This window comes from Coturnix japonica, chromosome 14 (assembly GCF_054131305.1).
Source record: "Coturnix japonica strain WE chromosome 14, WE-NBRP24, whole genome shotgun sequence".
In the NCBI taxonomy this organism is placed as follows: Eukaryota; Metazoa; Chordata; class Aves; order Galliformes; family Phasianidae; genus Coturnix; species Coturnix japonica.
In genome coordinates, this window is record NC_140676.1 from 6,964,596 (window position 1) to 6,991,112 (window position 26,517).

A 26,517-nucleotide genomic window follows, 5' to 3' on the forward strand; every position below is an offset into this window, starting at 1 on the left:
GTCTGTGTGATGACAGCGGGCCCAACATGGCGCAGCGCATCCTGCAGCTGGCGGCACAGCAGAACCCCGACGGGCTGCGGGAGGCTCTGCAGGGCCTGAGCGAGGCCGAGGTGTGTGGGGGAGGCGGTGCTGACACGGCTCTGTCATGCCGGAGGGGAGCGGCTTCTCCTGCTTGTGCTGGAGCGGGGCGGCTGACAGCGCGGCCTTGTCTTTCAGCTGGGGGACATGGTGACCAAGCAGGCCCTGAGGGGCAGGGAGACAGCGGCGCTGCTCAAGGGCATCTTCAGAGGTGGGTGATGTGCCTGGACAGGAGCTGGTGAGACAAGAGGGAATGGCTTTATTCAGGGAGGTCTAGGTTAGATATTAAGGGGGTTTATTTCATTAAGAGGGTGGTACAGCTGCCCAGAGAGCTGTGGGTGTCCATCCTCCAGCTCATGTTAAAGACTCAACATGAGCCAGCAGTGCGTTCTGACAGCACGGAAAGCAAATGGGATCCTGGGCTCCATTGGGAGAGGGGTGGTCAGCAGGGATAGGGAGCTGATTGTCCCTCTCTACTCGGCTCTTGTGAGGCCCCATCTGGAGTACTGTGTCCAGGTGTGGAGCCCTCAGTACAAAAAAGACATGGAGATTTTGGAAAGGGTCCAGAGGAGGGCCACAAAGATGATCAGGGGGCTGGAGCACCTCAACTATGAGGACAGGCTGAGGGAGTTGGGTTTGTTCAGCCTGGAGAAGAGAAGGTTGCGGGGTGACCTCATTGCAGCCTTTCAATACCTGAAGGGAACTTACTCCCAGGAGGGGAGTAAACTCTTTGAAAGGGCTGACAATAGCAGGACACGGGGAAATGGTTTTAAGTTAAAAGAGGGAAAATTTAGGTTGGATGTTAGGGGGAAGTGCTTCACTAGGAGAGTGGTTAGGTCCTGGAACAGGCTGCCCAGGGAGGTTGTGGATGCCCCGTCCTTGGAGGTGTTCAAGGCCAGGTTGGACGGGGCCCTGGGCAACCTGATCTAGTAAAGGTGTATGTTTGGTGGCCCTGCCAGGCAGGGGGTTGGAACTACATGATCCTTGAGGTCCCTTCCAACCCGGGTCATTCTGTGATTCTGTGATCCCTTGATGTGCTCATGACCACGTTGGTTGTGGCTCTGAGCAGCTTGAGCTGGTGGGGACACACAGCCCATGGCAGGGAGGTGGAGCTGGGTGGGTTTAATGTCCCTTCCCAAAGCCATCCTGTGATTCTATATGGGATTTTCTTCTGGCAGCTTTTAGTTGTCTCTCAGTAGAAAAAAACTGGCCAGATGAAACTGAATTGCCAAGCAAGTTATTCTCGAAGCATTGGTGCTTCCTGACTGTGAACAGCGGGTTGAAAGATCCATGGGATGTGATAACAGCGCTGAGTGTTTCAGCTGGTTTATCCTAAAGATTCTCATTTCCTACACTCCGTTGTTTGTTTTCTTTTTATCTCTTCTGTGAAATATATAAGAAGAGGAGCTGCAGTTGGATGACAGTTTAGCCCTGCAAATTTCCTGCTTAATGACACGTTGTAACTCTTTTCCTGTTCTTTATTTTTCACATGATAAGGCTCCCCGTGTTCCCAGCAAAGCGGCGTTCTCAGGAGGCTGCAGGTTTACAAGCACTGTGTCGCACTGGTGGAATCAGGAGATCTGCATGTGGGCAAAGCGTCTGAAATCATAGGGCTGCTGATGCTGGAGGTAGGAGCTTATTTGGGCTGGTTTTCCTGTGATCTTCTTGTCCTTTAGTGAGCAAATTGAAGTACTTCACCAGACCACCAAGGCAAATGAGTTATGTCCTATCCACAGATCTGCTTTGGTCTTGGAATTTGCCTTGTGTTTAATATGATCTCTGGATATTTAGACCTAAACTGCCAGGCAGGGGGGTTGGAACTTCATGATCCTTGAGGTCCCTTCCAACCCAGGTCATTCTGTGATTCTGTCAACTCCAAAATCATGATTGTATTTATTTGATTAACTGCTCTGTTCTATGAAGGACAGTATAAAATAGAGGTCTTGGGGATTAACTCGTTCTTTAGAGATGTTGCACTGTAGGAAATGTCCTTTTCTGCTATTTGATGAGTATGTGGAAATGTGTGAGGAATTCTCCTGTGTTCCTCTTCTGTGTTATCCCACCTCTTCCCAGGCTCGCCAGCTGCCAGGCCATGCATTGGCTGAACTTGCCACCTTGTTTGTTGAAGTTATTAAGGGAGGCAGCCTGTCTAATGGGAAATCCTTGGAGTTGTTTTCCACTGTTCTTACCGCACTGTCCAACTCTAAGGAGAGCCTGGCCTATGGGAAAGGTAACCCTTCTCATCTCCTTCTCCCCAGTCTGTTCTCACTCCCTTTGGAGCGGGTTCCTAAAAGACTTACATTTTTTCAGGTGAACTGAATGGGGAAGAATTTAAGAAGCAGCTGATAAATACCCTCTGCTCCAGCAAGTATGTGCATCTCTGCCAGCTCTACTGTGCTTTAGTTTGTTTCAAAATCAATCGGTGCCTATTTCTGTCTGGGCTTTATACAGAATTTCCTTTGACACCGTACAGTTATGGAGCCAGTTAAGTCTGCAGTCACTAGATGTGTCCTCATTCCTATTGCCTCCTCTTAGTTGTGTGGCATGCTATGTTATGTGTTTCATGTTACACATAGAGAAGTGTTCCCACCATGACAGTGCCTTTTCTAGTGGGAAGGGTGAGGGAATGCCCTATTTCCAGGCTTCATAATAGTGTCTCATGAACAGATTACAGGAAGCGCTAGGTTTTATTCCTTTCTTTCTTTATCATTGTGGGGGCCAGGACAGTTTGGAACCATTCTAAAGCTGGATAATTAGAGTGGCAGTGGTGATTCTGGATGGAAATTTGGCTTCTAATCTTGATATGGGAGACCAGGAAAGTGGACAAAGGGGTAAAAAAATGATTCTACTTTCTCTTTTATTTTTCTGATAAATATTTATTTTACCAGGTGGGATCCTCAGTGTGTAATACATCTTGCCAACATGTTCAGGTAATGTTCATTACCATGTTCAGTGGCTTCTCACAGTCACTTGTTTAGTAGTTATTGGCAGCTTAAGAGCAGATTTCTGTTGTATTTTCCTTTGTACACCCAGTGCTATAGGGAACGTTGTTAGTGCTCTGGGTTACAGAACAACCAGTGGCTGCGTGGGTATATGGTTGTACTCATTTTACTTGCTTGTAGTTGCCTTTTGAGTGGGACTGTGGTTTTCCATGCGTGAGCCTTGACAAATTAGCATTATGTTAATGAACAAGCATGATATGAAGGCAACACAAGCATTGAAGGTTGATTAGTGTTTTGACCGTTCTGTGGCAAGTACTTCTGATGAGGACTTTGTGAGCACTTATGGATTGAATCTGCTGCAGGATTCTGAAAGAAATGAATAAAAAATGATTAGGCTGTATGTTCAATTCAACAGGGATATTCCACTCTCAGGAGAGGAGCTGCAGTTTGTGGTGGAAAAGGTCCTTAGGATGTTCTCCAGATTAGACCTGCAGGAAATACCCCCTCTTGTCTATCAGCTGCTGCTGCTTTCTGCAAAGGTAAGAGATTATGGGAGCTGATCTACCCTTGAGCATATATCATAAGCATAAGTTATATAGCATATAACACAGGCTGAGACATGGGCTGAATTTCAGGGCATTCTGATTGCTCCCACACTGTGCTGTGGAGAGCAGGACATTGCCAGTTATTTTGGTTTTCTTGCTTTTTCCTCTGTTTTTAGCCTGGAGGAGCTCAGAGGAAGACACAATTTTGTTCTTGCTTGTGGGAAACTGTAACAGCAAACCTTTGGGAAATAAGGGATGACCTCAGAGCCAGGAGGTAGCAGAGTGGATTGTCTTCAGTATTTTCAAGTGTGACTTTGCTCACTATCTGTGATCTGACTGCTTCTATTAAAACAACAGCCTGTGCAGTGTGACTCCCTTCTGGGTTGTAGTCTGATTTGTACTAGAACTGTCTCACCTCCCGTGCTTGTCCAGCAGGCAGAGGCTGCCAGGTACATACCTGCCCTTCATCAGCTTTTTGCTTTATTTGTGACCAAGTACGTGACAACGTACATGATCAAGACAAAGACAAATTGTCTGTCTGTTACAGGACATCATTTGTATCCGTTAGCCAAAATGTAATGACAGAAATAAGGTTAAGGGGTTTGAAAGCCTTCCTGATTTATTAATTGGAAAAGATCTTTCACCAAGCAACGAACAAAAACACCTGAGATATTCAATTTCTTGCATCTCTTCAATAATTGCAGTTAAAAGAAGGAGACAGATTGAACCAAGTATCTTCACCTAGAAGTGAGCTATACAAGAGCATTCCCTACCTCAGCAATTTATCAAGGGTGATAAAGAATACCAGGACATTTGTAATTGGTATGGGAATAGAGTGTACTTCTCTGGGATCCTGTGGACCGTGCAGTTGCTTAATGTAATGTTCTACCTTTGTTCTACCTTACAGGGCAGTAAGAAAACTGTTTTAGAAGGAATCATCAGTTTTTTCAATCAGCTGGACAAGAGACAAAAGGAAGAACAGAGGGTTCCTCAGTAAGTTCTTTCTCTGTCATTCCCTTTCTTGACTGCAAATACCCAGGTAGTAACCTTTGTCCTGCTCAGTATTCCTTGAATGTGAGCTGTCAAATCTTAAACAAGTATGTACTTCTTGGCACCTAAGAAATAATTTATGGCATTGGATGGTTTGGTGATTTTCTTAAGGATTTTTTGTTCTTTTTTCTGATAAACCTTACAGGTCAGCAGACCTTGAGGTAGCCACGGTGCCCCTAGACCAGCTCCGCCACGTGGAAGGTACCGTTATCCTCCACATTGTTTCTGCAATCAACCTGGATCAGGACATTGGTGAGGAGCTAATCAAACATCTAAAGGTATGCTAAGAACTGAACAGGCACTGTTTTTGCAGGTGTTGAAGCAGGGCTTTTACAATCAGCGCTGGTTGTCTTTAGAGGGGATTGAATCATTTTACGATCATTCTGTGGTATTATGAAGGGTTAAGTGTAAAGAGCTATATTCTTTTCTGTACCACAACAGCAGTGTGATATAAGCCTATTAGCTTTCTTTGGCTTGAGAGGTCTTGCAGTTGAAGTCGCTTACTGTTTTCTAGACTGAGCAACAGAAGGACCCTGGTAAAGCCCTGTGTCCCTTCAGCGTGGCCCTTTTGCTTTCGATTGCAGTGAAACACAGACTGCAAGAGCAGGTGGGTATGAGATAAATATGCAGAGAACTTCAGTGGGATTGTACACTGCACTTTCTTGTAACAGAAAGGGAGAATGATTAGATCATAGTCAGGGTATGAGAATCATAGTCAGAGAGTCAGGGTAAAAGTGGCTTCAGGATGCTCACAGGGAGGCAGTTGGATTAGAGGTACACTATGGTTTACTTAACACTATAAAAGACCCTGGTGCAGTATCAGAATTTTCCAGAATCATGATTCCTGTGGGCTAGTGCTGTAGTGTGGGAAGGGAAGCAATGCCTCTTTAATGTTTTGGCTCTGTGGTAGCTACCCCAAAGTGCATCTGGCAGCAACTTACCCTCCTTGAGGCACTTAATGAGGTTGGTGTATTTGTTCTGTGCAAGAAGTGAGTTAAGACTTTTGGCAGATTAGTTCTTACTGGAACATACCCAAGACTATACAGATCCCATTTCAAAGATCATTTCCTCGTACTCTATGATTTTATGTTCCAGATATTTGATTTCTTGAAAACATCAATCACCAGAAGCTGCAAGGACCTGCAGTTCCTACAGGCCTCCAAGTTTCTGCAGGATTTGTGTCCTCAGCAATATGATGTAACAGCTGTAATTCTGGAAGTGGTGAAAAATAGGTGAGTTGTTGCCACGTGCTGCAGAGTGCTCAGTGGACTTTGGAAGTGGGAGTTTTTCAGCCTTGCTAGAGTTCTCTGGGATCACAAAATCGCTGCTGACCCTTTGCCAGCAGTGAACAGTGTTAAAATCCAAAGTTTCTATCACAGATTTATACTGGCAAATTTAAACAAAAAGATAGATAGATAAATCTGCCTCTCCACCCCAAATCTTGGCACATGATGTTATGGAGGACTGAACTGATCAGAACCATGTCTGTAGGAAGGAAGATGAAGGTGTGAGTCATTCTGCTTGCTGTAGTTTGTGTTCTGATCAAGGCATGAGTGATAGGTTCTCTCACCATTTGCATTCCCCATGTGTTTAGTCCTCTAAACATCCTGCGGGATAGCCCTGTTATCTGTCATCAGTTGTCCTTTAGATTGATGTAAGGTACTGCTGTTCTGACTTGATGATCCAGGATCTGTAGAATCTATACCTTCAGACTGCAGCTCAGGGTCACTTTGGGTGAGATCTGAGTGCAAACCATTACCCATAAGAAGCAAACGTGTGTACAGGATCAGAAGTCTGATGGTTGGGGAACTAGGAATGCAAAACACGAAGGCTGAGCGCCTGCCCCTCAGCTTAAAGACAACGAGTATGAGAGGGATGGCTTTCAGTACCTGAAGGGAACTTACTCCCAGGAGGGGAGTAAACTCTTTGAAAGGGCTGATAATAGCAGGACTAGGGGAAATGGTTTTAAGTTAAAAGAGGGAAGATTTAGGTTGGATGTTAGGGGAAAGTTCTTTACTAGAAGAGTGGTTAGGTCCTGGAACAGGCTGCCCAGTGAGGTTGTGGATGCCCCGTCCTTGGAGGTGTTCAAGACCAGGTTGGACGGGGCCCTGGGCAACCTGATCTAGTAAAGGCGTATGTTTGGTGGCCCTGCCAGGCAGGGGGTTGGAACTACATGATCCTTGAGGTCCCTTCCAACCCGGGTTATTCTGTGATTCTGTGAACAAGCGTCTCTCAGTGCTGTTTGGGATCTGGAATGACTGTGGAAGATTTTACTATAGACTGGTCTAATCTAAATGTTTCCTGTCACTAAGCTGTTTCTTTCCTGGTCTGTTTAATGTTTTCCTCAGTGCATTTGGCTGGGACCATGTCACTCAGGGGCTGGTAGATCTCGGCTTCAGCCTAATGGAATCATATGAACCAAAAAAGCCCTTTGGAGGGAAAGCTGCTGAGACCAATTTAGGCCTTTCAAAAATGCCAGCACAGCAGGCTTGCAAACTGGGAGCAAGTATCCTGCTGGAAACCTTTAAGGTAGTGTATGGTTTGGAGAGCTTTTTTTCTGGGCAAGACTATTCACATTTTCTCTTTGTAAATGATATCAAAACCTTGCCAGCAGCATCCACATGAATACTTTACAAGCAATACTAGATTTAGTTTCTGTTTTGCCTTTGTCCAGCACGAAGAGATCATCTTCATGATAACCCAATCCTAATCTATTCCATCTGCTATGATACTTAATGTAATCCCTATGCATAGGAACTGCATAGGAAGTAGAGAAATTCAGAGGTACAATGAAAATGTGGTAAAGGTGGGATTGAAAATAGAATCTTCACTGAAGGTGTAAATTTGGACTTGGATTTGCTTTGTGCTGGACAGGACCTGTGCTCTGATATACAGGAATATCTTAAACTTATGTTGGTTTTGGCCTCATTGCTCTTTCTCATTTCAGGTTCATGAGCCCATCAGAAGTGATATTCTTGAGCAAGTCCTGAACAGAGTCCTCATGAAAGCAGCATCTCCTGTCAGCCACTTCATAGGTAAAAGTAAAGAGAGAAACGTGTACAGCTCTGTTGACACTTCTGGATGTGACTTCTCAGAGCCTCAGCTCCTACAGGAGTGACTTGAAGCCAAGACAATCAGTTGTTTCTTCTTTTTATCGAGGTGTCAGCTGCCTCAAATCACCTTGCATTTGTCGCAAGAGAAAAATATGTTTCCAGGCAGTTGCCATGGAATAACTGACGCACAGAAAATCGGTAGCCGTCAGTTCCTAGCCTTACCTTCCTCGTCATCCTTGGGTAGGTGCTTGGGAGTCCCTGGGGCTGCAGGGATGCCTATGCTGAATCCTCTTCTCTTATACCTCAGTGCCCTCTGGTGGGGCAAGGCCCTGCAGCTGGGTTGTGAGTATGCTGTGCTTCATGCCTGCAGTACAACTCAGCTTGTCGAAGCTCATCCTGTTAGAACCCTATAGAAATATTTTGCTCTCTTCCCTAATAAAGACTTTTCTAGCTGTTTGACAGCATCTGCTCCTTTTATTTTCTTTTTTTTTTCAGAATTGCTGTCCAGTATTGTTGTGTCTGCTCCTCTTGTGCTTCAGAACTCATCCTCCAGAGTCACAGAGACCTTTGACAATTTGTCCTTTCTGCCCATCGACACAGTGCAAGGGCTCCTCCGGGCAGTACAGGTAAGGCTTTGCATTTCTTCATAAGCATCCTTGTTAGTTTAGTTCCAGTGATAGCTCTAGGCCACAATTATATGCATGATCTAATAATCCTCCTTGTAAAATAAGCCTTAATACTCTGCTGTATGTTGTTCAGTGTGGCATAGAACTGTTCTTCAAGCTTGGGTTTGCATATGCCCTCTAGCAAAAGAAAAAAACAACCATATGGTGAGGTCTGGAATGGTGCCGGAACTGCTCTGTGCTGACCTTTCATCTGGAAGATGCCCAGATGCTACACTGTGGAAAACTCAGTCTATGGTGTTCAGCTGAACAGCTTTAGCTGTCAGTGTTGATTTTTCTCTGTCTAAGCTCCATGTCAGTATTTCTCTTTGCCTGAGCTGAGTATTGCCCTGGAGTTCAACTTCTACCTGCTTAGTCCACTCTGGGGATGACAGTTCTTTCCCAAACCCTTGCCCTTTGTCCTCACTAGCCTGCCAAGGTGTCCTGCTGCTACATCTCACTGGGTTTAATTTTATGTTATTTTAAAATATTTTGGTTTCCCTGCTGTACTGACGACAGTATTAAAAATGAAGGGCCAGATGGACCTGAGGAAGATGAGCTCATAGGCCCCAAGGGCTTGGCATGCCATAGTGTTTTTCTCTCCAAAGTATGTGTTCCTTTCCAGCCCCTACTCAAAGTCAGCATGTCGGTGAGGGACTCCCTGATACTTGTTCTCCAGAAAGCTATCTTTTCCAGGTAAGCTGGAGAAGGGATTCTTTAAAGAGATTTCTGCAACTCATTTCCATTTTTTTGGAGCAGAAATACTTTTTGTGTGCTTTGGCTAAGTGTCTTCTTACTGTATTCTTCCCATAACTAGATAGTGACATCTATCCCTTCAGCCTGGGACTGTAATACAGTTGCAGCTGTACCCACTGAGACACAAATCCCAACCCCTGGATGAGTAGTGTTTGGAAATTCAGAAAGCTGTTGGGAACTCCAAATAAGAATACAGAATTAAAACCAATTCTAATACTCTGCACAACTGAGTGCCTCCAGATGCCGCAGAGAGTTTAGACGGAGCCGCTGACTCAGAGGGAAGGTGGCATCTCAGCATTCTGATCTCTTACAAAACGGCAGAGAAACAGGCTTGTTGTCTTGGTAATGCTTTGAGCAATACATCCTGCTGTCTTCATAATGCTGTGATCACAGACTGAGTTTTGTGGGGCGATGGCTGTCTGATTATGAAAACAGAATTCATAATTGAGCGCTGTTATTTAAGGCAAGGAACTTGGTCTTTGGGAAAGATCTGGGATTTCAGTGAGCAAAGAGAAACAGCAGCTTTTTGTAAGGAACCTTGCAGCTCTGGGAGACGCTCCCGTTTAGGTTTTCAAGGGGTGTTTATTGCTTGAGTCTTGATCTGGGGCTCTCCTTCACTTTGAGCATTGCGAGGGCAGAAAAAGAAGTGGAATGTTGTGATTGTAGAGCAAAGGAGTTCCCAGCAAACTACTGAGCTCTTTAACTGCTTGGGGCTGTGTTGCTCTCCTGGGGGGTGCCACTGGGCCCAATCACACTGTTTTTTGTGAACGGTTTTTCATTACAGACTTGCTCTTGTATTTCCTTTTGAACTTCTTGCTTCTCTTTTTTTCCTTACTGTTCTCTTTTCTCTCACTGGCTCACAGGCAGCTCGATGCTCGTAAAGCTGCAGTTGCTGGTTTTTTGCTTCTCTTAAGAAATTTTAAGATTCTGGGCAGCTTGACTTCTTCCCAGTGCAGCCAGGCCATCGGTGCCACTCAGGTAAGTGCTGTTCTACAGCCTTCAGTGCAGACATGTGAGACAGTCTCCTTTTTATTATACAGTCTGAAACAACTCAGAGTTGTGTGTTTCCCTGGAATGGAGATATATCTTGAGAAAGGGTTAATCCTGGAAGCAGAACTTTTGGAAATGCAATATGCAAAGATAAGTTAGTCATTGTATCTTATAGCACCAGTGCTCTATGGAGCATTCACACTGCTCTGCAGTGGTGATACAGAGCCTGGCAGCACACTAAGGACTATTTCAGTGGTTGTTTAGAGATCAGGCCCCTTATCACCTTGCTTCTGTTCTGTGATACTTGCCAACTGCAACCAGTATAACGTGGCTAATATTCCCTCTCAGGTCCAGGCAGATGTTCATGCCTGCTATAATTCTGCAGCTAATGAGGCCTTCTGCCTTGAAATCCTGGGCAGCCTGAGGCGATGTCTGAGCCAGCAAGCGGATGTCCGACTCATGCTATATGAGGTAAACATGGTTTTTTGGCCTCCTTTTAAACAGCTAGCAGCAGTTTTGTAGTCTGGTTCTACTGTAGTCCCAGGTAAACAACGATCACGTTGTTGTGGAAAGCCATGCATTATCTCATTGATTTTCTTTGCAGGATACATGCTTATCCCAGGAACTATGTTTCTTGCAGTTGTTTTGCTTTGGACCATTATGGGCCCAGACTGGTTAATGTATTTTCCTTGTCTGTTACATTGCTTAAGAGTTAAGATGTGTCAGTGTCTCTCTTCATGTGGTGTGGCCTAGGAAATGGGAAACATGTTTGATACTCAGTGGGGAGCAGTTTTATAAGAGGCGCTGGATAGAAACAGTGTTGCTGACTGTGAATGGGCTCCAAATAAAGTCCTGAGTGGAGACTATGGGAAAACTTCAAAGAAGTTTCATATAGAATCTGTCCTTTCTCCCCTCTGAGCTCCACAGCGAACTGTGGGGTACTATCCTGAGAAAAGGAACACTGTTTAGACCAGAGAAACTTTGTTTCCTTCTTGACTTGGTTGGACTGACCTTTGAGCTGCAAGTTCTGGGTATGGCACAGGGCTGTACTTGCCTTATCCATCCACTGAGATTGTTTATTGGGAAGGATTTTTGCCTCCTGCAGTTTCCCCACTGACTTGTTTGGCCTTTTGAAGCAGGATTTCACAGTTTGAAGTTGGATCTAGTGCTGGTGTTAAATAGCAGTGAAAGTCACTCTGGGCTCGATGCCACTGCTGCCAGGGAGATACAGCTTGTGAGAGAGCCCCTGCAAGGAAATTCATGCTCATTCTGATTCATACCTTCTTTCTGTTAAGCCTTTGCTTTGCCAGGTATGGGGTTTTACACTGAGCACATTGTTTCTTGCTCATAGCTACTTGCAGTGCCAAAGGGTCGTTACCGTCTTGTGATGCAAACTTGTTATGCATATGGTTTGTTTTCTTTCTCTTGCAAGCCAAGTTGTCCTTCCTTCCTTCCTTTCTTCAGGGTTTTTATGATGTCCTACGCAGAAACTCCCAGCTGGCCAGCTCTATAATGGAAACACTTTTGTCCCAGGTAAGGTACTACCCTATGACACGGCTGCAGAAATGCTAATTCCACACAGAGACCAGCATAGCAAGCCATTTGGGTTAAATATTAGGAAAATAGTTCTCCCACACATTTGAAAGATGAGTAAATGCTGTGGCACTTATATAGGGAGGTGTTTGAATCCTTGTTATATTGGGAGTGCAGACTAGGTAAATGTCTAGAAACTGGTATATAGCCTGTCTCGGGACACAAGATGGAAGAGAAAAGAAGGCTTGGGACCTTTTTCAATCCTCGATACTTCTTGCAGCATCTTAGAACTGGTGCCCAGAGAAGTGCTTTATGTGTTCCTTGTTCCTTAGCAGTCTGCAACAGTTAGCCTCCCATACATCCCCAAGGATGTTTAATTATTATTACTGTATTCCTATAGGGAGAGTACCCAAGTCTTTGTAGGATCTGGGAGGATTAACTCATCCACCAACAGCGTTGCTCATGGCAACGACACAATCACATTTTCTCAATCCATTGGACAGGCTGCGCTTTCTTTGCAACAAATAATTTTCTTCACTTTAATCATCCCGAGTTCATGCTGACTAATTCCAACTTTCCCATGGCAGTATAGGGTCTGGGAAGGGAACAAGAACAGAGCCGAGGCAGCTTTGGGGTAGTAGAGGGCAATTAATGGGAATTTGGTGCAAACATATTATGTCATCATTATATAAAACTTCCCCTGTTTGATTCTAATCCTACATCAATATGCTTGGAGCATATCTCCTTCACGTGCTGTGTCAGATGGCCAGCATGATCCTTCACAGATTTGTTTTAGCTCCAAGCATACCCTCCATACCGGCCTGCGTCCTTAGGCCAGGAGGCTGCATCATACCAGGGCCAAGCACTTGGTATGGGGGCTGGGCAACAGGAACAGTTAATTTTCTTCACTGTATAAAGGATGGATAAGACTGCAGGTGAAACAAGTGATGTTGCACGTTGAAACAGTACGAGTGATCAGGTAGGTTTATTTCAGTGCAGTGACCTGGCCTTGCGGCTGAGAGGTGCATGAGCACCTGAAGAAAGAATTTTAATTACTAATAGAGCAGATTATGTGGCTGAGTTACATATATGGTCCCATTATCACAGTGCTTGTTTTCCCCTTGTAGGATTGAGCACAAAGATGATTGTGTTCTGTATTCAAACAACTCAAGAGGCTCAGTTACTAAGGAACTGGTTATTTTTATTCCTTGTTTTTTGTGTCAGATAAAGCAATACTACTTGCCCCAGCCAGATCTCCTGCCTCCACTGAAACTTGAGGGATGTATAATGGCTCAAGGAGATCAAATCTTTTTGCAAGAACCACTGGTAAGAGCTGTATTGGGTGGCCACAACCTCAAGATCTTCTGTTTCGTAGGAATTTAGTTGTGCTACTACATGAGCTGAATAACTTGTGCTTCTTCAACCTCTTCTAGCTTGGAGCAGTTCTTTTAATGACATAGAGCTGGGCATGTTACTCTTGTCTGAAGCTATATATTAGAACTCCACTATCAAAGTAGGTTGGGGTACCTGTGTGAAAAATGCACTGACACCGTAGTTTTGTTATCCTCTGTTGAGCTCACCCTGTTACTTTTCCTCTTTGAACATAATTCCACATGAAATAATTGTGCAGTGTGTGTAGTGGAGGGAAGAGTCTGACCTTGATCTTGCTCTTTTGATAATGTTGCAGATGAGATCTCAATTCGCAGGATTTCCAAGGGAACAAAATCAAATTCACTCCTTTGTTTTCCCCTAAGGAAGCTCCCATGCAGTGCTCCAGTAGCACATCTAGAGAAGGGAGCACACACTTCATCTTGAGTGAGGGCCCTTTCGGCAATTCCCTTTCTGTCTCCTTCAGCTGTTAGAGTACCTGGGTTGCAGGAGCAGTGGAAGATAAACCTGTGCATCCTGTATAGACAGGCTCCTGCAGACAGTGTTGTCTGAAGCTGGAAATGGGTAACTGTGTAGGATTACAGAAAGCTTCTTTTGGGAATTAAACATATCCTTGAAAGTGACATGAACCTTTGAAGGCATCTATGGCTCTTTACATCTCTGTGGCAGTCTGTCCTGTGATGTTGAACAGCCTGTCCTTATCTGCCAGTGACCTCTGTCTAGAATGCTGAATGTGATTTGGTTGCACCCTTCAGGCCCATCTGCTGTGCTGCATCCAGCACTGTTTAGCCTGGTATAAGAGCACTGTGCATCTGTGCAAAGGAGCTGAAGACGAGGAGGAGGAGGAGGATGTGGGATTTGAGCAAAACTTTGAAGAGATGCTAGAATCTGTCACACGACGGATGATCAAGAGTGAGCTGGAAGACTTTGAACTGGTAAATCAGATTTTCAGTTTGACTCAGTGGAAGAAGACACTGAGTTCTCATTAGATTCTGAAAAGATTTCTTTCACTTATTTCCTTTGCCTCTTAGGATAAATCAGCAGATTTTTCTCCATCTTCTGGTGTTGGTGTAAAGAATAACATCTATGCCATCCAGGTGATGGGAATTTGCGAGGTCTTGATTGAGTACAACTTCAGCACAGGGAATTTCAGGTAGAACATCAAATCTTACCCTCTAGTACTAGCAGTGCTTCTGTACTGTGCCTTCAGAGTGCAGGATAACAGTCCCAACACAGAGTTAGAATAATGCTTTCTGAATGTACATGCCTTGTGACACAGACGTGAACAGAGCCCTGGGAGCATCTTTCATTTGAACGCCATGTGTTGTGGGAGGTGTGATATAACATTCTCTACTAATGCTTTCTACTACTTTACTGCAGTAAGAACAGATTTGAAGATGTCCTGGGCCTGTTTACATGTTACAACAAACTCTCAGAGATTTTGAAGGAGAAAGCTGGAAAGAACAAATCAACCTTGGGCAACAAAATTGCACGGAGCTTCCTTTCTATGGGTTTTGTGTCTACGCTGCTCACAGCTCTGTTCAGGTGAGATGAGCTGTCACAGCTGGAGTAGCTTTAAGGCCTACTCACAAGCTGCTTTCATGGTGTCTGTGTGCTGGCTGGTCTTCTGCACTGTATACACAGTACAGATGTTTTAATTTATGTAAATCATATACTGTGTGAGCAGCATCATAGTCCAGGCTGTGAAAATCATGGTACTGACAAAGCTTTCTCAGACCTTGCTTATGACTTGTAATATTTTGGAAAGCTTCTGTTCTTCCAGTTACAGGCCATTCTTAGTCAACAAATACCGGTGCTTGAGCTCCAGTCTTCTCCAAAACAGTGCCAGATATCAACTTTGAACCATGCCTGTTAGTGTATCTGGAAGTGCTGGTGAACTCTGTCCTCAAAGGGTCTTTTCCACTCTGGATTTAGCTGGTGATTTCTTATGTAGATGCATATTTAGATTTTGAATTGGCAAATTGAAAGCAATTACTAGATGTAGAGAGAGTTGTTCTGTGTAGCGTGTTGCATGTGGTTTGAACTCCGGTGTGAAGAGATGGTTAAGTCATCTGAGTGCTTTTTCAGTGCATCCTCAATTCCCTGACAGTGCTCTTGATCCTTAGGGACAATGCCCAAAGCCACGAGGAGAGCCTGGCAGTTCTGCGCTCCAGCACGGAGTTCTTGCGCTATGCTGTCAGTGTGGCACTACAGAAGGTGCAGCAGCTGGAGGAGACGGGACAAACCGATGGCCCAGATGGACAAAACCCTGAGAAGATGTTTCAGAACCTCTGCAAAATCACACGGTGAGTCACTGTGGAACATGAAGACAGCAGCTCTAAAAAGTAGCAGTTCATTTGGGGGGTCAGAAACTATTTTTGTTGCTGCCGTTAGGACTACATGCAAGGTACATGTTTGCATGACTGGACATTGAAATAGAATAAGATCACCTACACAGCAGAGAGCTAATGGGAAGAAAGGAGTCGGAACAAAAAAGGGAAGGAACATACTTCGGGGAGCAGGAAAAAGATGTTTACCTCAAATAGAAGTGACATCTTTGAGCCAGCCAATTTTACTTTCTTCAAAGCTGTTCACTTTGCTTTGCCTGACTTTACCTTTCTGATTTTATTTATGTGGAGCCCTATAGAAACAGCTGACATTTCACACATTCAAACTGCCAAGAGATGAGCTCTTTTTGTCGTTGACAGATTTGATTCCAGTGGTCAGTGTCTGGATAGCATCTGAGATAGACAGAAAACCGTGAACAAAATGAGTTCATAAAGATGGACTTGAAATGGGATTGGAAGGTCCCTCTGGCATGTGGGAAGGATTAAGTTATTTATCTGTGCAGGAAGAAAGCAGTGGATATTTTAATCACATCAAACCACATTCTTCTTTCAAGTGAATTTCTTTTCCCTCTTCTTTCTTACAGGAAAAAGAACTACCATTTAGTTATATTAAAAATATGAACCTAAGAGTAGAGTGTGTGATTAGCCCCGTTCTAGCTCTTGCACTGTGCATTTAGCTTTAGTGGACCTCATGATTTTGACTCCTCCCATCCCACAGGGTTCTGCTTTGGAGGTACACTTCAATTCCCACTGCTGTTGAAGAGTCAGGGAAGAAGAAGGGTAAAAGCATTTCCCTGCTGTGCTTGGAAGGTTTGCTGCGGATCTTCAACACCATGCAGCAGCTGTATGCTGCTAGGATCCCCCAGTTTCTACAGGCCCTAGGTAGGCATGTGGTACAATTCTATTCTGGTCTCTAGCCTGTATGCTCTTTATCCATAAATAGCTAGAGGGGTCCAGTCCTTGTCCCTTGGTGGCCCTGGATTTTCATTCCAGAAGCTAGTTCTAGAGATATGTTTACCTGTTCTTAGTTTGTCAGCAGAGGATAGTTGGAGTGAGATATAGCCCTACTATAGCCCTCTTCTATTCAAGACTTGCCTCTAGTGTTTTTGTGCTCACTGTGGTTTTGTATTCCTCCCCTAGCTGCGAGCAGTTGCAGTTCTTCCCAGTTTTGGAAATAAATCCTGTGTTCTGCTCTTGGCATTTAGCTCTTTTCTGCACCTCTCTGTCTCTGCCAGATATTACTGATGGTGACGCAGAAGAAGCGGATATTAATGTCACAGAGAAAGCTGCCTTCCAGATCCGACAGTTTCAGGTAAGTACCACTGTGTGCTGCAAGTGTTCCAAAGCAATGGTAATTCTGGCAGCAAATGCTGTTTAGTTCTCTGTTTCTTGACCACAGAATCGAGTGCGCAGTAGCAACTCTGGTGGTCTGACTCACTGGCTGTTCAGAAAAGTTTCTGATCCTTAAGGAAAGCTTATATGGGGCAGCGTGCAGAGCAGGATTGAAATGTACATGTAGTTAGAGAGCTGTAAGGTCCCATAATGCTACATAAAGCATACTTGACTGAATTGAATGTGGTCCTCTGTGTAAGCATTCATAACAAAGAACAGCACATGCTCTTTGAAGAGTCTTCTTTTTTTTTTTTAATTTTTTCTGTCATTCTTGAATGTTTCCAATTCCCTTATTTGCTGAAGCTTCTGGCTGTTTGCATCTTAACATGGCCCTGCAAGAAGCATGCATACTTATGGGCTCTGTCCTTCCTTTTCATGATCAGAGGTGTCTGGTGAACCAGCTCAGTAGTGGTGAAGATGACTTCAACTCCAAGGAAACACAGTTAATCATCACAATTCTCTCCACTTTGTCCAAACTCCTGGACCCAGGCTCCCAGCAGGTAATTCACAGCCTTCTCAGGGTGTGGGGATGTGTGTGGTAACCAGAGGTGTGGAAAGAACATCAGCAGATGGGATTGATATCTGAAAGCTTTGACGTCTGTGTGTGTGTTCTGCTTTCTCTTCCAGACTAGACCATGTTAAAATTACAGTTTTGATAAGCTGTCAAGCATTATCTTGTCAAATGCCTGCGAGAACAGTGAAGAACAAGTTGCCTTCCCACACCACTCCTGCATATTCTGATTTTACCTTTGGGCATCTGGGGTCTGAACCGCTTGTTCTCCTGAGCAGGGACTCCTAGTAGAGCCTGGATGTGGTGTTGTTTCCATGTGGGAATGAAGCCAAAATAGGCCAGCAGATCTGTGACCAGTCCAATTACAGCTCTTCTGAACAGACTGGCTCGATGCCTAGCTCATTCCATGCAGGAGGCATTTGTGAAAGTAAAGACTAAAGGTGCCCCCATTTTACAGACTAGAGGCTGCACTAAAAGTGTGCCAGAAGTCTGGTGTCATCACTTAACTTAGATTAAATGGAGCTGTTACTCCATCCAAAGGAACACGTCGCATTGCCTTGTACTGGATCTCAGCTTTTCACTTGCTTGTAGGTTAAGTGTTCTTTGCTGAACATAAGTATGGCTGAATGCCCTTCTGCCAGAAGGGGACTCTGCAGGTCTCTTTTTTGCTGTGTGTGATTCATTATCTTGAATGATACGGGTATGTTTTATTTTGGTTTTTATTAATTCTGTGCTTTCAGTTCAGTTTCAAAGCCGTATCTTTTCTCTCTTTGTACAGTTCCTTCAATTCCTTACTTGGACAGTCAAAATTTGCAAAGAAAATGCTTTAGGTATGTAAGCTTTGAGGGGTATGTTCAGATGTAATGTGTCACAACTGATATTAGACTCTTGAATACTCTGTGTCCTGTTTTCACCTCTTTGTTGCAGATACATTCAGGTGCCATTTGGTGGCAGATTGCCATGACTGTGGTTATTAGCGTGGCTATTAGAAAAGAAACTCCATCTCTATAAATATTAACAAAAGAGAGGCAGGCCACTTAGCTTTTTATTCTTGTTATTCAGATCTCTTGCTCAATTTTGTATTTATACACTGCAAAAACAATTCTCTTGACATATCTTTTTCATACTGTTATTCCTTCTGGTCACCATTCTGCTATGAGCTGGGGGCTCTAGTACACTGTGTTCCCCCTTGTAATATTATATCAATGCCCATTGTTGTAACTAAAAGATTTTGATTAGAATTATCATCTACCATGTATCACTTCTGAGAGTGTAGACTGTTAAACCCATACTGAACCTGAGGCTTTCCCTCACTTTCCAATGTTCCTTAGTAGCTAAGGGAATTCTGCATCAAGTAACATCCTGTTTTGTTTTCTCTTCCCCGCAGAGGATCTCTCTTGCTGTAAGGGTTTGCTGACTTTGCTTTTTAGTCTCCATGTTCTGTACAAGAGTCCTGTCAGTCTGCTGCGTGAACTTGCACAAGATATCCATGCTTGCCTGGGAGACATAGATCAGGTAAGATGCAGAGTCCACAGCAGCTTAACTCGCATCACTTAGTGCTGTCACAGCAGAATTGATTTCATCTCTGGAGCAAAATATGTGAGAGCAGATGAAGTTTTGCTCACCAGAATTTTTCTCTCCCTCCACCAGGACATAGAAATTGAGAGTCGGTCCCATTTTGCCATAGTGAATGTGAAGACTGCAGCCCCTACTGTTTGCGTGAGTCAAAACTGTGCACAAAACAAGCAGCTACTCTTGTACAAGTGGCTTATAGATCCCTGCTGTGCCAAACTCCCCCCAACAACTTGTCTTCTTACTGCTGTTTCTATTTTAGCTGCTGGTTCTGGGGCAGGCAGATAAGGTCCTTGAAGAGGTAGACTGGCTTATCAAGAGGCTTACCATTCTGGGATCAGACACATCAGGTAACAGAAGTGGCTGACTCTTACTGTTACACCTTTGTCAAAGACAGGTGAAGATAACAAGCAAAACGTTATTTTGGGATTCTGAAGTGGTGTCATTTGAGGGTAGTTTAAGCTCTCCCTTGAACTGGTTCCGCGTCACCAGTGTAAGGCAGTGAGTTGTCACAGAACTCCTCCAGTGACTATTTTCCCTGTGCCATGCTGTTGCTATGCACACCTGACAAAAGATGGTCTTTTGTGTCTCCCACCTGCATAACTGAGCTCATTAGACGTACATTCATGTGGTATTCATCTCTTTCTTCTAGAAGACTCGACTCAGGCATCAAACCAAACCCAGGCTCTGGAGAAAGGTGTGATTCTGCAGCTGGGAACTCTGCTGACAGTTTTTCATGAGCTGGTGCAGACAGCACTTCCTGCAGGGAGCTGTGTGGACTCACTGCTGAGAAGCCTCAGCAAGACATACGCAATCCTCACCTCCCTCATCAAGCATGTGAGTGAAGCTCTGCTGGCAGTGGAATGCCTGCGATCTAAAAACTTTTTCCATGTCTGCTACAGCAAGCTCACAGTGACCCCTGGCAGCAGCTACACTTAGGACTGGGCTGTTGATCTCTTGTATAAGATGAGTCTTTTTTCTGTTGCCTTTCATGCGCTCATTTTCGTGACCTTTCTACAGTAGCAGCAGCTATAGCAGAGGAGATAAAGAAAAAGCTTTTCTCAAGCTGACTTTGGCTGTTCTTGGCTTTGAGTGGTTCCAGTGCCTCTTTTAGATTCTTCAGTGTGCAACTATGTGCCACAGTGAACAGTGCCAGCAGTGTTCTCATGGTGCTCAGCAGTCCTGCCCTTTCCACTCATTCCCACCCAAGACTTGAAACACTGGACCTGGGGCAGTGGGGATGGGAGATAAGGACATGGGAGCTGGTCCCTCTGAACATGGGAATCTCCTCATGCTTTCTCAGCACTCCTTTCTTGATTTGTCAGTGGTTAACTGGGTGAGCTGCTCTGAGCCCCTGACTGGAAACACAAGTTACAGGATAGGAACAGGGCATCTAGAAGAGACTGACTCCTGTTTTCTTTGCAGTATATCCAAGCTTGCCGCAGCACCTCAAATACAGTTCCAGGGAGGCTGGAAAAGCTGGTGAGTGTGAGCAAATCACTGCAGTACATGGCTCATTGCCTTGAGCTCGGAGTAATCCTAGCCTCTGCTTCTTTGCAGGTGAAGCTCTCCGGTTCCCATTTGACCCCACAGTGTTACTCATTCATTACTTATGTACAGGTAAGGCATAAATTAACCATGGCAAAATCACACTTAAGTCTATCTGATGCTGAGTGGTGAATCAGGTGCAGTGCATAGGCACCTTTTAAGATTACTAATCTTCTTGACATGACTATAGCTTAAGATATTTCAGTACCGCTGAGACCAAGCATGTTGGTTTCTGTTAAAGCAGGGGAGGAAGAATGTTTGGGGAACTCTTTTCTTTTTTTTTTTTTTTCATTTAAATCCCACCCTTTTCTGTTCATGTGGGTTTTTTGGATGAAGTTCATGTGTTAGCTGGCCAGAGCAAAGACTGGTCTTTATTTGGCTGGTCTTTGCTCCCTGCTTGCCCTATCTCTTGGTTTCTTTCTTCAGAACATCCATAGTGAGAGCTTAAGCTTTGCAGAAGAGAAGAAAAAGAAGAAGAAAGAAGATGAAACTGCTGCAATCTCCACAGTCATGGTGAGACTGACTAAAGTCTATCAGAACACAGGCTGGGCTTGAAATCTTAAGATCCATCCCTCAAGACTCATTTGATCTGGTGGCTTCTTAGCAGTGGCACGTTGGCATTTGGGCCTCTAAGTAAAAATCTAATTCCTCCAATCTGAACTTCTGAGAAAAGCTTCAGAACAATGGAACAAATAAAAAGCTTTACTAAATGCAAGCTAAAAGCTCGCAGGGATGAAACAGGTGAAGTCTGATTTGTTTGTATCACCTGGTTATTTTATATTTGGTGTAAGTTATGAAATGATAGCTCAGCTCGTTGCCTGTCAAACATAGGCTTGGAGAGCCTTTGCAGAGACAAGGCTGTCAGGCTGTCAGGTATATCAGGGCTGTGGACTGTAAAACTACACAATTTGGAAGAGCCTCGCTGCAGAACCATTCTGGGAGGCCATTTAAACCCAGTAACAAACTAGGTTGGCAAGGCTCGGTGGGGCAGGCCACTGAAGATAGGTTTATAAAACGGAATGATTGTGTTTTTCGTGTCATGCTACACCATCATTGGATTGTGGGGGAATCTGAGCTGCTGACACAAATACAGGTGCTGCACTGTGCCATAGCTGGGATACTTGATGCTGATGGCTGTACAAGGGAATCTTAAGGCTGTTCACTTCAAATGTGGCTCTTGTCCTGTTTTCCATGTTTCAGGCTAAGGTGCTTCGGGACACCAAGCCAATCCCAAACCTGATTTTTGCTATAGAGCAATATGAGAAGTTCCTTATCCATCTTTCCAAGAAATCAAAGGTAATGTAAAGCAGAGGTGATCTGAACTCGGTGGAATGGTATTAACATGGCATGGTGGAGAGCTACTGCCATTCCACCCTGAAAAAACAAGATCAGATTGCTGCTCAGATTAGGAAGATGTAGGGGCCTTACCCCTCTCTCAGCCTTTGCTCCTCACCCACCACTACCAGCTTGCTGACATCAGGGTGACAGCAGGTGGCACTGGTAGTACTGAGCAAGCAGAAAATTTAAGCTCCTAATTCCAGCTTTCCTCCCCCAGCACAGTTCTTAAATGGGAGAGAGATGTGCATTCAGAGATGTACCAAGATGAGGTATTGTGTGAGTCAGAATCTAGCTGGCAAGCACTTTGCTCTTGTAAAGAGGCTGGGCTACTGGATTTCATAGGGGCAGGTGCTTTTTCGCCTTCTTGCTTCAGTCTTACATCATTATTGTGATGACTTCACTCTAGTGCAGTGCAGAGGACTAGACAGAATAGCACATTAAGGTTATAGAATGGCTTAGGTTGGAGGGGACTTTGAAGATCATCTAGTTCCAACCCCCTGCCATGGGCAGGATTGCCACCACCCAATCAGGCTGACCAGGGCCCCATCCAACCTGGCTTTTAATGTCTCTAAGGATGGAGTCCCCACAACCTTTCTGAGCAACCTGTTTCCAATGCCTCACCACCCTCTGAGTACAAAATGTCTTCTTAACATCTAACCTCAGTCTCCCCTTTTAAAGCCATTTCCCCTTGTACTGTCACTATTGGACTGTATAAAAAGTCATTCCTCCCACTGCCTGTAAGATCCCTTTCAAGTACTGGAAGGCTGCAATAAGGTCTCTTCTCCAAGCTCTTCTCTTATGCTGTGATGCTCTGCCCTCTCCCCTGGTTTCACTTTGGTTGCTGCAGGTGAACTTGATGCAATATATGAAGCTAAGCACCTCTCGGGACTTCCGCATCAATGCATCCATGCTAGACAGTGTGCTGCAAGAGCAGAACACAGAGGATGCTGAGAATGAACCAGACAACAACCAGGTGAGAACTCATTTACCTGCTGTGACTGATGGGTTCCCCCCTTGTGCTGTCAGGTGTCTGCTATTTAGGTAAATGTGCTTTTAGAAGAGTTCGTCTCAGCTGGGTTAATCCTCACTTTAATGCTAAGCTGACAGGAGGGAGTGAAGAGGACTGAAGTCCCCTATGGTCCAGCCCTTCACCTTTAGTGATCTTTATGTCTGTGTATCAGTTGTCTCTCAATCTGGTCTTAGAGGACTGAGACTGTTTAAGGCTTTGGTGTTTGTGTCAGCAAGCAGAGGTCTGCCACCGTTACCTCTGAGGACCAGCTGGCTCATATCCTTTAGCAGACAGTGCTGGAGAAGGCAGGACAACCTGTGCTGGACAAAAAACAGACCACTTTTCTTTGTTGATTGTCCAAGTGTTTATTGGTGTTTCTGTATTTCCCTGAGTGTAAACACCAAGCTGAAATCCAGCACTGCACAAACACTCCCTGTCTTGTGCCATTCGTAACCTGGGCTCGGAGTTGCAGCATGAATTAATGGGGTCCTCGGGGAAAGCTTCAGGGGGTTAGAGGAGACCCAGATTTCAGGTCATTTTTGCATAGGAGAAAAGTGTGCTAAATCCTGTTCTGTACATTTAGTTTCTTGAAGTAAGCATTCATTGGACTACTCACATACATTCACACTCAATACTCTTAACTCTATTTCTCTCCAGTCCAGCACAACAGAGCAGCCAGATGAAAACCAGGAACCCCAAAAGAAAAGAAGGCGAAAAAAATGAAGCGTGTGGTTATAACTGCTGCCACCTCCTCATACTGCGCCTTTGCTGTGGCAGCCCCACCTCAGTCTTGGAGAACTGCAATGTACAGAGCTGATCCATTCATTCTGTCTCCTGCCAAATACTCCAGACTTCTTTCTTCATCCCCACGGGTTTGCAGGCAGTGACTGTCAGGTGTTTCAGGTTTTAAAGCTGGCTGCTGCCCATTCAGATATTCAAGCTCTGCCACTCTGCTGTGCTGCTATGAAAATCTTCCTCAGGAACATCTTTTTCTTACCAAGAGAAGGAAGCGATGCAGCCAGGATCGGTCCCTGCCATGTATGTGCTTCTGAAAGGGCAGCCAGGTTCTCCTGTGTGCACTCTGACAACTTGCACATTCTGGCACTGTCACGTTATCACTTCTTCTCCAGTGACCCTTTGGTTATTTCAATTATCTGATATATATCCAGTGCTTCTCCTGGAAGGCAATGGGACAATCAGTTCCTTATGTTCTGCAGTATATACTTAGAGACTGTACAGCATCAGAGTAAGAGAGCAACAGCCGCTCTTTGCTTTTGGTACAGAGCATGTAGCAAGAATGGGGCAAAAAGCCTTAAATTGATTCAAACTTCTGTTTTGTGCAGTGCTGGGAGGGCAGAAAACAGCACCAGGAAACAAGGGCTGTTCTCCCTTGAAGCTTGTTGCTGTGCATTGCTCCTGAGGAGACAGGTGACAGCTTCCAATGGAGAGCCAGCAGCACAGGCTGTGTCACGCTCCTGCTGACCCTGATGCATTGCACTTGTTTAATTTGCTTTGTTATCAGCCTACCAGGTATTTTTTCCACGGGCACACTTTGCCTGTAAAACTCTTAATAAAGGTTGCCTAAGGATGAAGCGTCTGATGTTGTTCAGCGAGGTTCTTAACTGCCAAAACATTGCTGTGTATCGACAAGGTGCTATTTAAAGCAGCTCCCAGCCAACAATTAAACGTTCGTTTGCAGCAGTTAGAAGGTTACACTGAGTGCAAATAGGAACAAGTGTAAGCCTTGGGAGTGAGGGAGGAGAACACGGTAACACTTAGCAGTGCTAAGGCTCAATCCTGCAGCGTGGGCAGCTCCCTGAGGGGGGGGAGGGAAAGCACTGAAGGCTGGGAATGGAAGGCAGAAGATACAAGGCCTGTAGAGGCACCTCGTTTCAGAGCTGTATTTAAAAGACTACAGGAAGGCTGTGTTAACAGGGGATGCAGCTCGAGCAGCCGCTGCTCACCTCGAGGAATGCCGTATTTCTTCTCCATGCCAGTTGGATTTGATGGAGTCACACAGTTCATGGTCACCTCCTTCCTCAAGCACCAGTCAATGTCCACAGCGCTGAAGAAAGCCACAGACTGCGGCAGATCCTGCAGACCCAGCTTGTAGGCAAACATACACCTGGAAGCACAAGAGAGCCAGCAGGGCAGTGCTACGCATCACACTCAGCTCTGTCATACATGTTATGTGCCTGCAGGGAACATCACGGCCCAAAGAGCAGAACCCCATTAGAAAGAAACCTTAGACCGAAAACTCCTCGCCGTGACTCTTCCTCTGCAAGCACCACTTGTTCTCTGGTGGGGAAAGACCCGCGTGCCCTTCCTTTCAATGGAAGAAACCAACTGCTGCTTAAAAGTTACAGCAAACCCGCTACCTTCTCTCACACTCAGCCAGCCCTCCCGTTCCTGCACGCAGGGGCTTTGATCAGCCGCAGGTTGGGCTGGGAACAAAAGCAGCTTCACAAAACATCGGGCAGCCGCTGTCGCAGATTACTTTGCACCCATGTCAATCAGCGGCTGGAAGACAAAGTGCTTTGTAACTACTGGGTAGCGGGAGGGTCAAGGATTGCCAAAGTGGATGTGGGAGGAACAGAGTAACAGTACGTTCAGCCTCCTAGGAAGAAAGGACCAACCCGGCCCTTCACTTCTGGCTAATCCTCCCACGCAGAGCAGATGTTGGATTTTCCCAGCAGGAAGCCCTGTGCCTGCAATAGCTGCTATAAAGGCACAAACATCAGGGCGTCTCCTCCTGCTGCGCACGCTGCCTGGGCACAGAAAGGCTGTTTGCTGTATCCTTACCTCAGCCCGCCAGAAAATAGCTCTGCTTTGGCCACCTCTTGTATAAAACCAAATACCATAAAGCACTGGGAAGGGGATTTCACAAAGCTGCCTGAGCTGGAGCCAGAGCAAAAGGAGCCCAGGGGGTGTGATGGCAGGAGGGCTCCAGGCACACAGGAAGAGAGGCACTCACAGCCCCTCCATAGTAAGGATAGAGCCAGTGTCGCATCCCTCTTGCCAATAGATTATCTCTGGAAGCCAAAGCTCGCTCTGTGCACAGCCATCAGAGCCGCAAATAAAGGAGCTGCACTCGAGAGCTGCAGAAAGAAACCCTGCCCTGTGTCAGCCTGCCCACCCTCCCTTCGCTGCCTCCCCCCACATCTCACCTTGTGAGCAGGTTGGTGATCTGCAGGGCCAGCGCTGCCCGGTAGCGGTCCTGCTCCTGCACCAGGTAACGCACCTCGTCGTGGATGCTGATGCAGAAACGCCCGTTGATGTTGTATTCCTCAAAGAGCCACTTCATGGAGACCAGCATGAGGTGCAGGTAGTCAACAGCCGAGCTCTGCACCACCCAGTTCACCCTGCTGGTTAGGAACTGGGGAAGGAGACACAGGGAAATGCTAGGAGAGTGTCCAAGCAGTGTTCCTGTTACAAGGGAGGGGGCTGGGGAAGCAGTATTGTTGGGTTTCCTTGATGGTACACAAAGAAAAGGGGCACAGGATCCAACACCAATGGGTTTCTTCTGCAGCTGCATGTGCCCGTGTGGCTCCCCAGCTCCAAGAAGGGCTGGATTTGGTGTTCCCATTTCAGACAAGCAGCACAAGGAGCCACAATCTCACCTCCCCTTTAGCCACTGCAGGCTCCAGAGCCCTACTGATGTGACAGCCCAGCACCGGGGTCTGTGGTGAGGCAGACAGGGCGATGCTCTCCAGCTTGTTGAACATCTCAGACTCGGTGCCTCCAGCCCACATTCTGTGAGCCACCACATCCCACTTCTTCTTCCTTCGGGACCTATGGGAG

General features: G+C 45.5%; 2 protein-coding genes across 11 annotated transcripts in view; one reads left to right on the forward strand and one right to left on the reverse strand.

The window, feature by feature from the left end:
• Window positions 1-24,313, forward strand: FANCI (FA complementation group I). Of its 6 annotated transcripts, none has more exons than XM_015873090.3 (37): window positions 1-110; window positions 217-289; window positions 1,576-1,706; window positions 2,152-2,308; window positions 2,389-2,446; window positions 2,967-3,008; window positions 3,436-3,559; window positions 4,473-4,558; window positions 4,761-4,893; window positions 5,130-5,222; window positions 5,711-5,847; window positions 6,964-7,144; window positions 7,563-7,650; window positions 8,164-8,294; window positions 8,956-9,026; window positions 9,950-10,064; window positions 10,425-10,547; window positions 11,541-11,609; window positions 12,834-12,935; window positions 13,754-13,933; window positions 14,030-14,151; window positions 14,379-14,543; window positions 15,125-15,304; window positions 16,065-16,228; window positions 16,582-16,658; window positions 17,122-17,238; window positions 18,028-18,079; window positions 18,637-18,764; window positions 18,900-18,968; window positions 19,084-19,171; window positions 19,474-19,658; window positions 20,247-20,303; window positions 20,382-20,441; window positions 20,796-20,882; window positions 21,570-21,665; window positions 22,555-22,680; window positions 23,374-24,313. In XM_015873090.3, exons 1-37 carry the CDS (start codon window positions 27-29, stop codon window positions 23,437-23,439), a joined length of 4,017 nt encoding a protein of 1,338 aa, XP_015728576.2. In that variant the 5' UTR covers window positions 1-26; the 3' UTR covers window positions 23,440-24,313. The 6 variants fall into 6 exon arrangements, with proteins under 6 accessions (XP_015728576.2, XP_015728577.2, XP_085371084.1 ...); XM_015873091.3 differs by having other exon boundaries at window positions 19,477-19,658; XM_085514958.1 differs by lacking the exon at window positions 8,956-9,026.
• POLG (DNA polymerase gamma, catalytic subunit) overlaps window positions 23,057-26,517 on the reverse strand; it is an 8,891-nt gene continuing 5,430 nt past the window's right edge. For 4 of the 5 annotated variants that reach the window (XR_014934166.1, XR_014934167.1, XM_085514960.1 and 1 more), the window contains 4 exons: window positions 26,337-26,508; window positions 25,884-26,092; window positions 24,681-24,841; window positions 23,057-23,893 (listed from right to left, as the gene is read on the reverse strand). Coding sequence is in view for 2 of the 5 variants with exons in the window: in XM_085514960.1 (XP_085371086.1) it covers window positions 23,832-23,893; window positions 24,681-24,841; window positions 25,884-26,092; window positions 26,337-26,508 (604 nt within the window). In the remaining 3 variants the exon portion in view is untranslated. Of the gene's footprint in view, window positions 23,894-24,680; window positions 24,842-25,883; window positions 26,093-26,336; window positions 26,509-26,517 lie in introns of those variants that run through there. The other variant, XM_085514961.1, reaches the window with a different exon arrangement.

Bases quoted from the DNA above. Each gene is read 5' to 3' on its own strand.
- FANCI (XM_015873090.3), top strand. From the start codon at position 27: ATGGCGCAGCGCATCCTGCAGCTGGCGGCACAGCAGAACCCCGACGGG. The intron at 12,936-13,753 runs GTAAGAGCTGTA...TGCACCCTTCAG, and splicing joins TCTTTTTGCAAGAACCACTG to GCCCATCTGCTGTGCTGCAT. The intron at 19,172-19,473 runs GTAACAGAAGTG...TCTTTCTTCTAG, and splicing joins TCTGGGATCAGACACATCAG to AAGACTCGACTCAGGCATCA.